Source organism: Lepidochelys olivacea (genome assembly GCF_965140295.1).
Source record: "Lepidochelys olivacea isolate rLepOli2 genome assembly, chromosome: 11".
NCBI classification, from domain to species: domain Eukaryota; kingdom Metazoa; phylum Chordata; order Testudines; family Cheloniidae; genus Lepidochelys; species Lepidochelys olivacea.
This window is the reverse complement of record NC_140421.1, coordinates 31,470,340-31,483,108: the sequence shown is the minus strand read 5'-3', so window position 1 is coordinate 31,483,108 and position 12,769 is coordinate 31,470,340. Positions and strand designations below refer to the sequence as shown.

General features: G+C 39.6%; 1 protein-coding gene across 1 annotated transcript; it reads left to right on the top strand.

Moving 5' to 3' along the window:
* The first annotated feature begins 888 nt into the window (after positions 1-888).
* ERMN (ermin) lies at positions 889-11,056 on the top strand. Its single transcript, XM_084643802.1, has 3 exons — positions 889-1,368; positions 1,818-1,910; positions 9,721-11,056. The coding sequence occupies exons 1-3, from the start codon at positions 1,122-1,124 to the stop codon at positions 10,212-10,214; spliced, it is 834 nt and encodes a 277-aa protein (XP_084499928.1). The 5' UTR covers positions 889-1,121; the 3' UTR covers positions 10,215-11,056.
* The last annotated feature ends 1,713 nt before the right edge of the window (positions 11,057-12,769 follow it).

Sequence of the window (12,769 nt, the reverse complement as noted above, 5' to 3'; positions counted from 1 at the left end):
TATTAGTCTCATGCCACTGCCCCTATTATATTCCTTTAACATAAGGAATATTATTGTTGCTGGGACTAAAACTTGGATTGGTAAAATGGGGAAACATTGTTGATATGTTATACTACGAGCCATGCTGTTTGTGGAGACTTTATCTTCGTTCTACTGGACATTTTTCCACTGCACATGGTAGCACTTAGAAATATCCTGTCATCTGGAGCTCTCTGCCTCATTGACTCACCTTCTCATTTCAAATCTCATCTCAAAATGTTTCTGTCCCTCTTGCCTGTCCTGCTGCTGTTGTTTTTCATTTTAATTCTCTGGTCTTATTTGGAAGTGCAAAATCTTGAAAGATGCTGAGTGCTTGAAGCTTCCACTGAATTAAATGCCCAGACCTCTCATGGTTTAGCCCTATCTCTGTAAAGCATTTTTGGACACAGTTGGCCTGAGTGATGCTGTACTAAAGAAAGTGGCATTATACTGTATTGTATGCAAAATATGTGCACTTTTAAAACAAGCTAGTTTATTTCTTACCAAATAGAAAATGAAGCCATTGTCTGACCAACAGCATTTCAAGGTTTACCGGAACATAAACCTGGTTGGGAATGTTAAGCTGGTTACACATAACTAATATGAATAAAGGTGGTCACTCACTATGGCTTAAAGATTTAGAACAATTGTTGCTCCTGTTACAAGGCAAACGCACAAAGAGCCATTGTGATAAGAGTACAAAATCTCTGTTTATTACCATGGGGCTGACATGCTGAAAGACCCGCTCTGCATGCCAGCACAAAAGCTTTGTTGCTTCAGATTGTTTGTTTATGTAAATTAAAATGGTTCATTTAATTATGCAACTGGAAGACTCTAAGCAACAAGCAAGGTGCTGATTGGATAGTTTTGTAGAAGGGGACTGCTGGCAAATCCTAGACAAATCCTGACATTGTTACTCTGTTTTCTGCTTTGCTATAACGCCTTCAGAAGAAGAGAAACTTGTTGACTATTCAAGCGGGGGAGGGAGAACAGTGAGAAAGGTAATAAGGTGTATAGCCTATTTTTTCTACAGTGGTTGTAGGATACTGGTACTTCAGTGGAAGTGTACGACCCAAAGGAATTAATTGGACACTACAGTAATCATGACAGAAGAAGTCCCAATTACATCTAGCATACTTGAGTACAATGGGAATGTACCACCTGAAAAAACTCAGCTGCAGGTCATTGATATTATTGATGAAATAGCAAAATCTGTTGGGACAGTTCCATGTGAAAATGCAGAAACCAGTCCTGAAGCTCCACTTAAAAAGGAAAATCAAGAGGATAACAAGAATTCAGTAGAGGACAACACAATATGTGGTGCTCTCGATGGGGAGAAGCAATGCGAAGGTAAAGTACAATACTGCTTCTTTTCAATTTGTTTGGGAAGAAAACCCAATCCTTTATTTTACATACAGCATAATGAATAATGGAATGTAATTTACATGTTATCAGAAACTCCACACACATGTATAGACATAAACCATGATAAGAGGTGATTCACAATCAGATATAAATTTGAACTAACAAGGAATGGAAACAATGAGAAAGAGAAATTATTAGCTGTCTACAGTATTGCTACAAGCATGGCAGGATGAAGTAAGAGCTCAAGAGATAAGCAGTTTTTAGTTCCCACTTATCATAGCATGGCAGGATGAAGTAAGAGCTCAAGAGATAAGCAGTTTTTAGTTCCCACTTATCATATACAGGTGACAGTATGTAACTATGAAAACTAGTCATCATCATTATTACTTACTCCCGTCATTAGTCACTTTCTCACTGTTTTGTGTCTTCTAAAGAAAAACAAGAGGAAAACAATGCAACTCTAGAGGAAGGATCAGCTGACATCCCTTCCGAGAACACTAGACCTGATGAAGAGAAATCAAGAGAAGGTAATGAGAAATGCTGTCTGATGTGTGGTATTTTGCTGATCATATGAACATAGGGATGGCTTTTGAAGAGAACAATTGCATGGGTATTTATTTTTCCAAATAACAAGCTAGGAAACTTATCCGAATCCTAATTCTGCAATGGGAAGTAAGTCACTCATGATTTATAGCACTGCTGAACCTTAGAAAACACCACTGGTACTGCAAGGTACAACGTGCCTGGATTAGCGTATCTGATTATAATGTTTAGAGAAGGGATTGCTATAGTTACCTTTCTTTTTCATTTATAAGCCCATCTAACTGTAATATCATTCATGTAGTATCTCCAGCTCTTTCCATACCAGCTTGCATGTGAATAGTAACCACCTCCTCAAATGCAGTATAGATCTATTTAGAAAAATATAGAAATATAACTCTGAAATATTTTTCACAGTTTTATCAATGTTAAAGTCAAGTGAGAGAATTACTATATGGAACTTTCAGGGATAGGTGCAGAAAAGCTGTATAAATAAATACTACCAAATATGGTAGCCTCAGAATCTGAGGATAATTACACTGGCTTTGATTAAGGAAAGGAACAATATATAAACATTTATCAGTGTCTACATTATATTTCATAGAAGCTCCATAGGTTTTGAGAAAGGAAATCATGATGGAAGCTTTTCCTTCTTAAGGTGACATCTATATTCCAACTGTGTTGCCTTACAAGTGTACAATAAAACCTAGTAAGTAATTTTTCACAGACTCCCCTCTCCCCAACGCCTACCCACAAGCACTTTATCTCTAAATTGCAGGCAGCTTTTTAGTACCTAACCAATTTAGCCTAATTAATACTTAGGACCCCACAGGCAAAATGTTGAATAGATCATTTGTTGCAACATCAGAGCGTCATTTAAAATAGAGATGTGCCAAATAGGACAAATAGGAGATACCCATCTAAATGTAGTCTGCCACCTTTGAATGGGAGAAGCAAGTATAGAATATGTCTTAAGGGAATATACAAACTACCTGTGATTAATCCAGCTGGCGACTGGATGTCACTGCTGCACTGTAAAAATACAGCGTAGGAAGAGGGGGAGATAGTTGGAAAACTGGTCTAATGGGCCTGTTTTGCCTCCCTCACTATATAGTTTATTCCCAAGGCTTATTAGAATCCTGGTTCCTGATAAGGGCCTGATCCTTCTCCCATTGACCTCATTGGCAAAACACCAGTAGATTTTAATAAGAACAGGACTGGGCCCCATATGAGCTACTTGTAGAATACCTACCCCAGTTGCATTGGCTCTTTTAACAGCTCTTTCTCAAGGCAAGGATACTTTGACCATACTGTTAAATTCCTCTTCTTCCCCCATCCACCCATAACAATCCTCTTACTTCATTTCAGTTTCCAGTGTCCTTCTTAGTCATTCCCCCAAGATCCCTAGCTATTTTCCTGTCAGTCATGGAGACCTCCTTTAGGTCTTTCTTCATTCTTCTGGTGGGTCAGTATTCTCTACTTCCATGATCTCTGCAGAGCAGAAAATCCAACTCTGATTATTTTTATAATGGAAAGTTTATTTTCCTGTTTGTTTTATTACTTTAGAAATATCAGATCTTGACTTCCTCCTTTTTTGGCTAGAGGGACAATTTTGAGTAAGATCTCTGGAGGACCTGGGTGGTGGTGGTATTAATTATTTTTTGTATTACAGTAGTACCTAAAGGTCCCATCTGTGATAAGGCTTCCCTTAAGCTAGATACTGTATAAATGCATGGTGAGTGACAGCCTGCCCTGAAGAGTCTGCAGTCTAGGTAGACAAGACAGACAAAGGGTGGGAAGAGAAAAAGAGGTACAGAAATATGAAGGGACTTGCACAAATTCACACATCAGGTCAGCAATGGAGCTGGAAATCAAAAGTAGAATCGAAAGTAGATCTCCTAACTTCCAGTCCAGTTACACTGCCTCCAATGAGGGTTACCTTCCATGAGGCTGAAACTGAGTTGCAGTTCTCTCATCTCAAGTGAGGGGGCAGGGACATTGAGGTGGAAGGGAACGTGCAAGCTTCAACAAGCCATTCCTAATTAGCTGTGAGACCATCTGCTGAGGTGTTAGCTTCCTTTGATATCACCAATCTAGGTCCTCCAAAAATCTTGCCAAAGTCTCTGGCAAAACAAGGGAAGTGGGGGAGGAGGGGCTTTAATAGTATGAGATCATGAGGTGAGGCCATCTTTCAACACTAAATGGCACAAACACAATGATGATATTCACTTTGCAGTTCCCCTTTATTTCAGATTCTCAGTGGGTACATCTACTACCATCCCACTGAAAGACCTAATGGCAAAGACAGTGCATGAATGATACATTTTCCAGTAGCTCCCAACTCTTTGTCAACACAATTCACCTTTAAAGGGCAATGACGATGGGCAAATCATCAGTCCCCATAACTCCTTTCTGAGCTGATTGTCCCCCTTCACCATGCTGGGGGGGGAGGGGTATTCAACACAGAAATAACTTTAAACTAGCCTCTGTTTTATTCTACCTTCCCTCCTCTGAAATTCTTTCAGAAATTCCTGGTTCACTGATGATATCTCAGAATGTATCATTCTGTGACCTCACTATACTACGGCTTGCACAAATTTTAATGAGATTCCTGGTATTTATGATGCCAGATACTGTTACATCCTTTCCGAACCATAAAGAGGAAGAACAGTGGATACTATTCAAATATCAGCATTGGGTAATAGACACCACACAGTTACCACGTAGCTTCTTATTCTAATTATAAAGGGAAAGTGTGAAACTGTGTCTCAGATACCACCCTGTGGTAATTAGTAGCAAGTGCCCACTTTTTAACTGTGGCCATTGGAGCAAGAAGATTTCACAGGGGGGGGAAAAAGGCAATGTTAATTAAAACTTATTTCTTTGCTGAATGCTCCTCAAAGCCAGGTTATTGAGGCTTTCAGCACACAGAAACCAGTGCTTAATTGAGATTTCGTTTTAGCTTTATGTCTCACATTTAATGAATGAATGAAGGGTAGGCTGAATCTTAAGTGAACAGCCCACTGAAACTTGGGACTCATTTTCCTTTCTCTTGAAAATCTTTTATTTCTCCCTTATAGGTGTAAGGATCACAGATTTTAGTAATATCTGTTTTGCATGGGAAAAATAACAAAAACATAAAAATACCATATATTTGGAGCTAAATAAGATGACTTTAAATATCAGGCAAATGTCCCAAAGATGAAATCTATTAGACTGAGGAAAATTTTTCTACAGACAGTTCCATTATCTTAGTTCTAGGGACTACTCCTTCTCTGGCAGAATTATATGGTCTAGATGACCTAATATGTCTCCACCTTCTGATTTCTGCTGATTCTTTGAGAGAAAATGCCTCATATTTCAGGGCATACACTGATTTAGAGTGGGGATCAACGTGGGGGTTCCCCAAATGGCAAAGTATAAAAATAGTGTTTCTTGAAGATTTTATTCCCTTGAAACAAGTGTAGGCAACGTTACAATTGCTGTTAGAAACCAGAGTAGATGAACCAATTGTCTGCACTAAACCAGTGAACATATGACAACTCATCATTTCCTAAGGAGAAATTAGCAAATTGTATATTCACTTATATTAATCCAATTCATTTAAAATTCATATTAATTCCAAAAGCTATTCCCGGAACTCCCACTTTTCTTGTCTTTTTAGTCTTTTTTTTCTTCTGTTTTTTAAATTTCTTTTTTTAAGCAAATTACATTTGGAAAAATGCCTGTCTGCTCTCATTGATACCATGAAGAAAACATTGTCTAAGTTGTTTTTAGAACATTATCCTGGAAGGGTCTTACTCTTATGAATGGATGAAGGCTAAAGTGCTGATAACCAGTAGTAGAGTATGTGTTAATGGGGCCAGAGCTACCAAAATTTCCTAGAACCCTAGGATGGACTCCTGCTTGATTCCATACTTCTGGGGTCTCACTGTGCTTTCCTATAGCCTCTCATAGGGTAAGAGAAAGCCTACTTGCTGCAAAATGCTGCTAAGTCTTTGTGCTGATTAGTGTGCAGCTTGCTGTGCTTGCCTTAGATGAGGGAATGAAATAAAAACCAGTCGATGCAGCCTAGGGATCTGCAGTGTGAGCCGACGCCTGAAGATGTAGGATGTTGTCTCCTCCAGATGGCAAAGCCCCCTTTCAAATTGGGGATCCACATCCAGCCTTAAATCACCACAGCTGGCCACAAGGGAAACGGTGTTCGCTCCTTTTAAGCTGCATTGTCTGACAGAATCAAGGATTAGAATGCAATGCTGTCTGGTCTGTCAGTAACACGTCCATAACTGAAGAGATAACATATCGTGCATCTACTGAACAATGGTTTGTTATGACTCATGGAATAAAATCTTTGCTGTGCCTCCTTGAGAATGATCAAGAACATTACTTTCTGATTCTTTATTGGCTGAAGGTCCCATACCAAAGATTTAAAAGGTATAAACCCTGAGGTGACTCTAACTCATGACTGTGTCATTGTAGACCAACCCACAGGATTAGAGTCATAACTCTTTTCCTAAAACTTTCTCCTCCCCCACTTCCCTAAACTGAGCAGAACAGGAATGCAGAGGAGAATCTGGCCCTTAGGGCTGGATTGTTCTCTCTTACTCACATTGCCTAAAATCTTTCTCTTCAGTGAGTCTCATTTTTGGGGATACTCGCTATATAGTGTACTCAGCACAAGTAAGGATATCACAATATGGCCTGTATTGAGGGAGAAATGGTTTTAAAACAAAATCCTATAGGTTTGAATATACAGGACTGAGCATGTGCAGCAGAAAAGTCTGGCGAGCTGTTAGCTGTGCACTTATAAAAATATTGTGGTTTTAAAAAAACACTCACAGCAAAGTTGTTTGGTTACAAGCTCATTTGTTGAAGCAGGAAGAGATTGCAAATGCAATAGGCTTAATAATGTTTGAGCACGATGTTGTTGAGCTTGTAAGTACCGCCAGCCACTTTGTTGTGGGTGAGGGAATTTGTAGCACATTTGTAACTCTTGATCCAGGAGTGGAGTGACACACTTTGCAGGAGAAGATGGTAGAACCTTCTCTCAGTGGAGGCAAACAACTGTGCAAGGAAGTGGTGTCACACTGGTTCCATGTTCAACTATCTTGGAAACCCTGTCCGGATTGCTGCATATAATGTCCAGTGGAACAGACTAAGGGGGTTGTTATCTGAACAATGGAGGATGGGAACACAGCAAGCAGGCGTTAGCTGTGTAGTGAAGCTGTTCCTCTTTGGCTAAATAATTTGGAGTGAGGGGACTAGATACTAAGTTTCCCACCTCCTAGGTGAGTGCTCTACACACCAGGCCATCAAGTCATTCTCACCTGCGTTCTTTGGCCACCTACTCATAAAGTATTTAGCCAAAGTGAGCTAGCCTCAACTGGGGAGACTGAAGCTGCCCCCATCAGAATATCCCATAGCCCAGTGACTGAGGAGCTCATGTGAGAGGTGACAAATTCCTGTTCAAATCCTGTTCTCCTCATCAGGCAGAGGGGGGACTTGAATCAGAGTTCTCCCACAAGCCAGGTGAGTAACCTTACCTCTGGGCTAAAAGTTATGAGAGAGGTGGTCCTACTTCAGCCATTTTGTGTGGAGTTAGGCAGCGTCTGAGCATGCCTACTGGATCGGGACCTACAGATGAGCTAGGCGGTAGAGCACGTATCTTCCCTCAGTTTGTGAATCACACTGGAGCTTAGGCGTTCAGATGTCTAGACCTAGACAGCAGTGCACATGCCCAGAGACAGAAATTTAGGCACGTAGGGAATTTGTACAGTTGAAATGTAGGTGCTGAGTGAGTATAGGTGCTTACAGGGTTAGGTAGCAGCTGAGCTGGGTTTTTGTGAATATCAGTAGCCCCGAAATCTGGGATTTAGGAGTCTGAACTGACAGTTAGGCACCCAAGTCTTTTTGTGAATCTAGCCCCAAGAGTTTTGGTTAACTATGCTCAAGATAATTGAGGTTGACTTTGGTGCTAGCTTAGCTGATGAAGCCTGTAGAGCTTGGCAGCTCAAGCCACAAACCAAATAGCTCTGGAATTATCTTTTCTGTAACAATAAACATGCAAAAAAGCAAAACAACTCCCCACCCCATACCTCCAGTCTAAACAAATCCAGCAATCTTCCCTCTGCCCCATACATGTTATGTTAATGCAATATTAATGGCACAAGATTGCCTCATAAGAGCATGGGCTGCATTAGTTCCTTGCACTGTTGGAAGAATATGGCAGGCCAGCATGCCCATCCTAGAGAGAGGGTAGAAAGGCTCCCTGTGCCCTTTCTCACCCAGCACTCCCATGCAGGAGCCGACCCACCATTTGACCCTAACATTGTGACCGTGTTGACATTAAAAGAGAAACTATGGCCCATGACACCCTTTTCAATTTTCTAACTTTTTGACATTTCCTGACTTTTGAGATCTTGATTTCAGGACCTTTATATTGCATTAAGACTGATTATTTACATTAGCCATAACAAACCTTGGCAAATCATTCACTATATTTAGATATGCTGTCACATCATGTCACAAGCCATTACTTTCCAACATCATGAAGGCGCACAAATTGATATTATTTATCACATCTATAACGGTATAGATGTGCATAGCCCTTTGCAAAACAAGTAAGTTCGTGATCTGTGCCCTAAAGAATTTACAATTGAAGGGCCCAATTCTGGCTGTGGTCCCATTCATGTCAATTAGTGATGCCTGCGAGCACTAATACCTAGTAATAAGAATTTGCAGAATCTCGCTCTAAACTGAGACTAGAAGGAGACAATAGGACAGGGAGGGGCTGGGGTTTGAAGTGATTGAAGACAATATGAACACAAGGTTACTTGGGAGAGTACTGCATGCAGTTGGGGGGTTTGAACCATGTGGTTCATTTATTTTAACTAGATAGTCGTATGCAGGTGTGTACATACAAACACCACTCCTTGAAGAAGGAAGTTGTTATGATTTGCATCACAGTACAATACAAGAAGGATGTGGAAAAATTTGAAAGAGTCCAGCGGAGGGCAACAAAAATGATTAGGGGACTGGAACACATGACTTATGAGGAGAAGCTGAGGGAACTGGGGATGTTTAGTCTATGGAAGAGAAGAATGAGGGGGGATTTGATAGCTGCTTTCAACTACCTGAAAGGGGGTTCCAAAGAGGATGGCTCTAGACTGTTCTCAGTGGTAGCAGATGACAGAACAAGGAGTAATGGTCTCAAGTTGCAGTGGGGGAGATTTAGGTTGGATATTAGGAAAAACTTTTTCACTAGGAGGTTGGTGAAACACTGGAATGCGTTACCTAGGGAGGTGGTAGAATCTCCTTCCTTAGAAGTTTTTAAGGTCAGGCTTGACAAAGCCCTGGCTGGGATGATTTAATTGGGGATCGGTCCTGCTTTGAGCAGGGGGTTGGACTAGATGACCTCCTGAGGTCCCTTCCAACCCTGATATTCTATGATTCTATGGTATAGAGGAGGACACTGGTAAAAACCACAAATTGGTACAAATAGTTATTCTAGGTACAAAACCCACCAATGGGCAGGTTGTTATAAACAAAGAAGGTGTGGTGGCATATCTGAGTGTTCATGGTGATAGAAAATCCAGCCTCAAGATGTAGTTAGCTCCTGACGCATAGTCCTGTTCTGGAAAATGGTTGCTCAGTTTATCCTGCACTTTCATGGTGGTGGGGATCTGCATATGTAAGCTATGGAAATCCAGACTAAAATTCAAATGCAACTTTAACATATTGCAGGATAAGAAATCCCTGTCCCATACTTTATCCAAAACTAATTGGTTTTTGCTACAGGGCCCTGTGAGGAGATTATTCCTGTAAGCACCAAAGAATGTGAAATAACTAGACAGGAAGAAAGGAACACAGAGCAACCTCAGGAAGAAACAGCTACTCATGCTAATGAGGCCGAGGAGTTCCAGACAGCAGGAGCCCAGGAAGAAGCGAGGATGCTTGAATCCAAGGAGCAAAATAAAGCTGATACACAATTAGAAGAAAGAGAGAATGTGGAAGAGGAGGAGGAGGAGGAAGTGCAGTTGATAGAAAGCAAGAAAGAAAATGGTGGGGAGTCTCCTTTAAAGAACCAAGAAAGTAACAGGGAGGAATGCCCTCCTACCAGCCCCAGTTTTAACTTCCAGCCTGAGAAACCTGAGGAGCAGCCAGGCTCAGGGAAAAAAAATGATATCTCCAGACATAGTTATTCTAGATACAATACAATCTCCTACCGCAAGATCAGAAAAGGAAACACTAAACAAAGAATTGATGAATTTGAGTCCATGATGCATTTATAAACTGAGGTGGGGAATTTGCCTCAGAGAGTTCATTTTGTTTTCCAAGACGTATCGCTTCATGTCATATCAAGTCATCATTTTTCCTTTTTGTATGTAATTTCATAATACACGGTGCAAATTTCACCTCCGTATTTCATTTTGAAATCATACAGAAACATCCATAGGAGAGAAATAAAATCAACAGTTTGCTAAATATAATACAACCTGATTTAAAGTTTATCCATCCCCGTCTCCCCTATCCTTTTTTTGTAACAAGATTCAGGCACTAGAAATTTTTGAGCTAATTGGAAATTCTGTAGCTGCATGCAGCAGAAAATGATCCACGCCATTTGCCATTCTGGTAATTAGTTGGCAGCAGAACACTTCCAGTAAAACTAGAGAGTGCAGTAACGATAATAAAAGAGAGAACTGTTTGCAACAGCAATGCTCTCTGTTTTGAAATCTGTTTATGTTGATGTCTTATGGTGCACTAAAGCCACCTTGCGCTATCACCAGTCTGTTTCCACTTTGTGCTGATGGAATAGAGGGCTAATTGCATAAGCATGTAAATATAGATTAACAGAAGATAAGCACATAACGTTTCATTTAACAAAGCAATAAATCCACAAAGTTTCCTCTTCTGACCCACACCCTTGTAGTGCTCCTTAATATAGATCTTTAATCTGGAATGCACTGGTGTAATTACAAACAGTTACATTCAGCATCTAATACCATTAGTATCATCTGAGGGCACCTCTTAATTTTTGGGTCTGAATGGCTGGCACCATATATAATTCATTTTGTAAATGTTGGCATTTGCTATTAAAATGTTCATGTTTCAATTAAACTCATTCTTGGGTTGATATATTCTGAATCTTTAGGAAATAGAGAATACTATATTACTTCAGATCTGCACTAAATGGTTTCATTACCGTAATAGATATTTTTGTTTCAGTCCATATATTTTAGTTAATATGATTAAGTTAAATGTAAAATGAATACAAAAAAAGTTAACATAATGTTAAGCTATATGAGAATATCTCTAGTAACTAAAAGCAGCCCCTTTTTGGTAAGTATCTTTTCCCCTTTCCCAAAGCATCACTTTGTAATAAAATTCCTTCCTCAGTAGCCTGTGTCAGCTGTAGTCAGAGTGTCACCAGCTACTGTGGGAGGAGATTTAATTGTTTTCAATTCAGAGTTTACATGAATATTATCTCTCTCTCTCTCTTTCAAAAAAAAAAAAAAAGAGAAAAAAGAAAGCATGCTGGCTAAACATGATGTGAATGGTTAATTTATCCAATAGCAGCTGTGCCAACTAATATCCATACAGCCCATATGTATCTTTTGTGAATCTTCCATCAGTTACTGGTAAATTAGGTAATTGCATAGATACTGTACCATACAAATTGGAGGTCAGCATTTTATACACACACACACACACACACATATATATATATATATGGCATATATCACGTGTTTGTGTCTCTCTGTCTACCTGATAAAAACCCACAACACTGAAAATCAGTACTCTTCAAATGCTGCCATTTTGATCCAAGTTTTTCTCACAACATTTCTTATCCGTTTTAAAAATACTCAATATTCTTAAAACGCAGCTTAAATCTCAGATCGTAGTGAGATTTTCAAAACCAGGCACATTTGAAGCATCAGCTGTTTTAAGTTTCCTGAGCACATTTCACTATATGTGTAAACTCTTGAATAACTACAGTATGCATGAGCTGACATTGTTCTAATGTTTTAAAGAAAAATTCACCTTGGGCTGAGACAAGCTTGGCAAATTTCATCTTAGAAGGAATTTGTTTGGGAAAGTGGTCAGCAACGGAACAAGAGTGAGGGAGGAGGTTAGAAAGGAAGCTGGAACTCAGTGTTAAAGACAGGGGAATCTACCATACCTCCTAGAATAATAGGCTCTTTTAATAACTAGTTTTACATTTTCAGCAGCACCAAATATTGTTTTGAATTTTTCTCCTACATAAAAGACAATTATGTATTGGCTATATGTAACAACAACAACAAAAAAAGACAATTCTTCATTGTACAAACAAAACATAGTCCTCATTGTACTATTCAGCCTTGTTTATTTGCTCTTTGTTTTGTGAAAACCCAGTGGTTAGCTCTTATTAAGTTGTATTGCTGTTTTATTAAAAAAATAAAATGAACCAGACTACATTCCTGGACATTCAAGTGAGAATTACTTATTTTTTTTTAAAGTATTTCATTGCTGGGCCTGACTTTCAGTGGTGCTGAGCACCTGTAACTTTAATTGACTTCTGAAGTTGTGGTTGAAAAGCATTTCTGAAGAATCAGATCCCATCAAGTTCACCATCTGCAATTAACTGGCTTATGAAAGATGCTAGATAAGCACCCCTGGAGAATGAAGCTGATTATCCACTGAACAGGTACAGCATGGACATAAGCAACGTGAGTTTCCCCACATTGCCCCACCAATGTGTCTCAGTCCTGTCCTGGAGGGACTGTCTCTACTGCTAGGAAGGTAATGCCATCTTCAGGTCCATTCAAACTAGAAATTGCTGTTGAAACAATCGTAAAGGTGACAA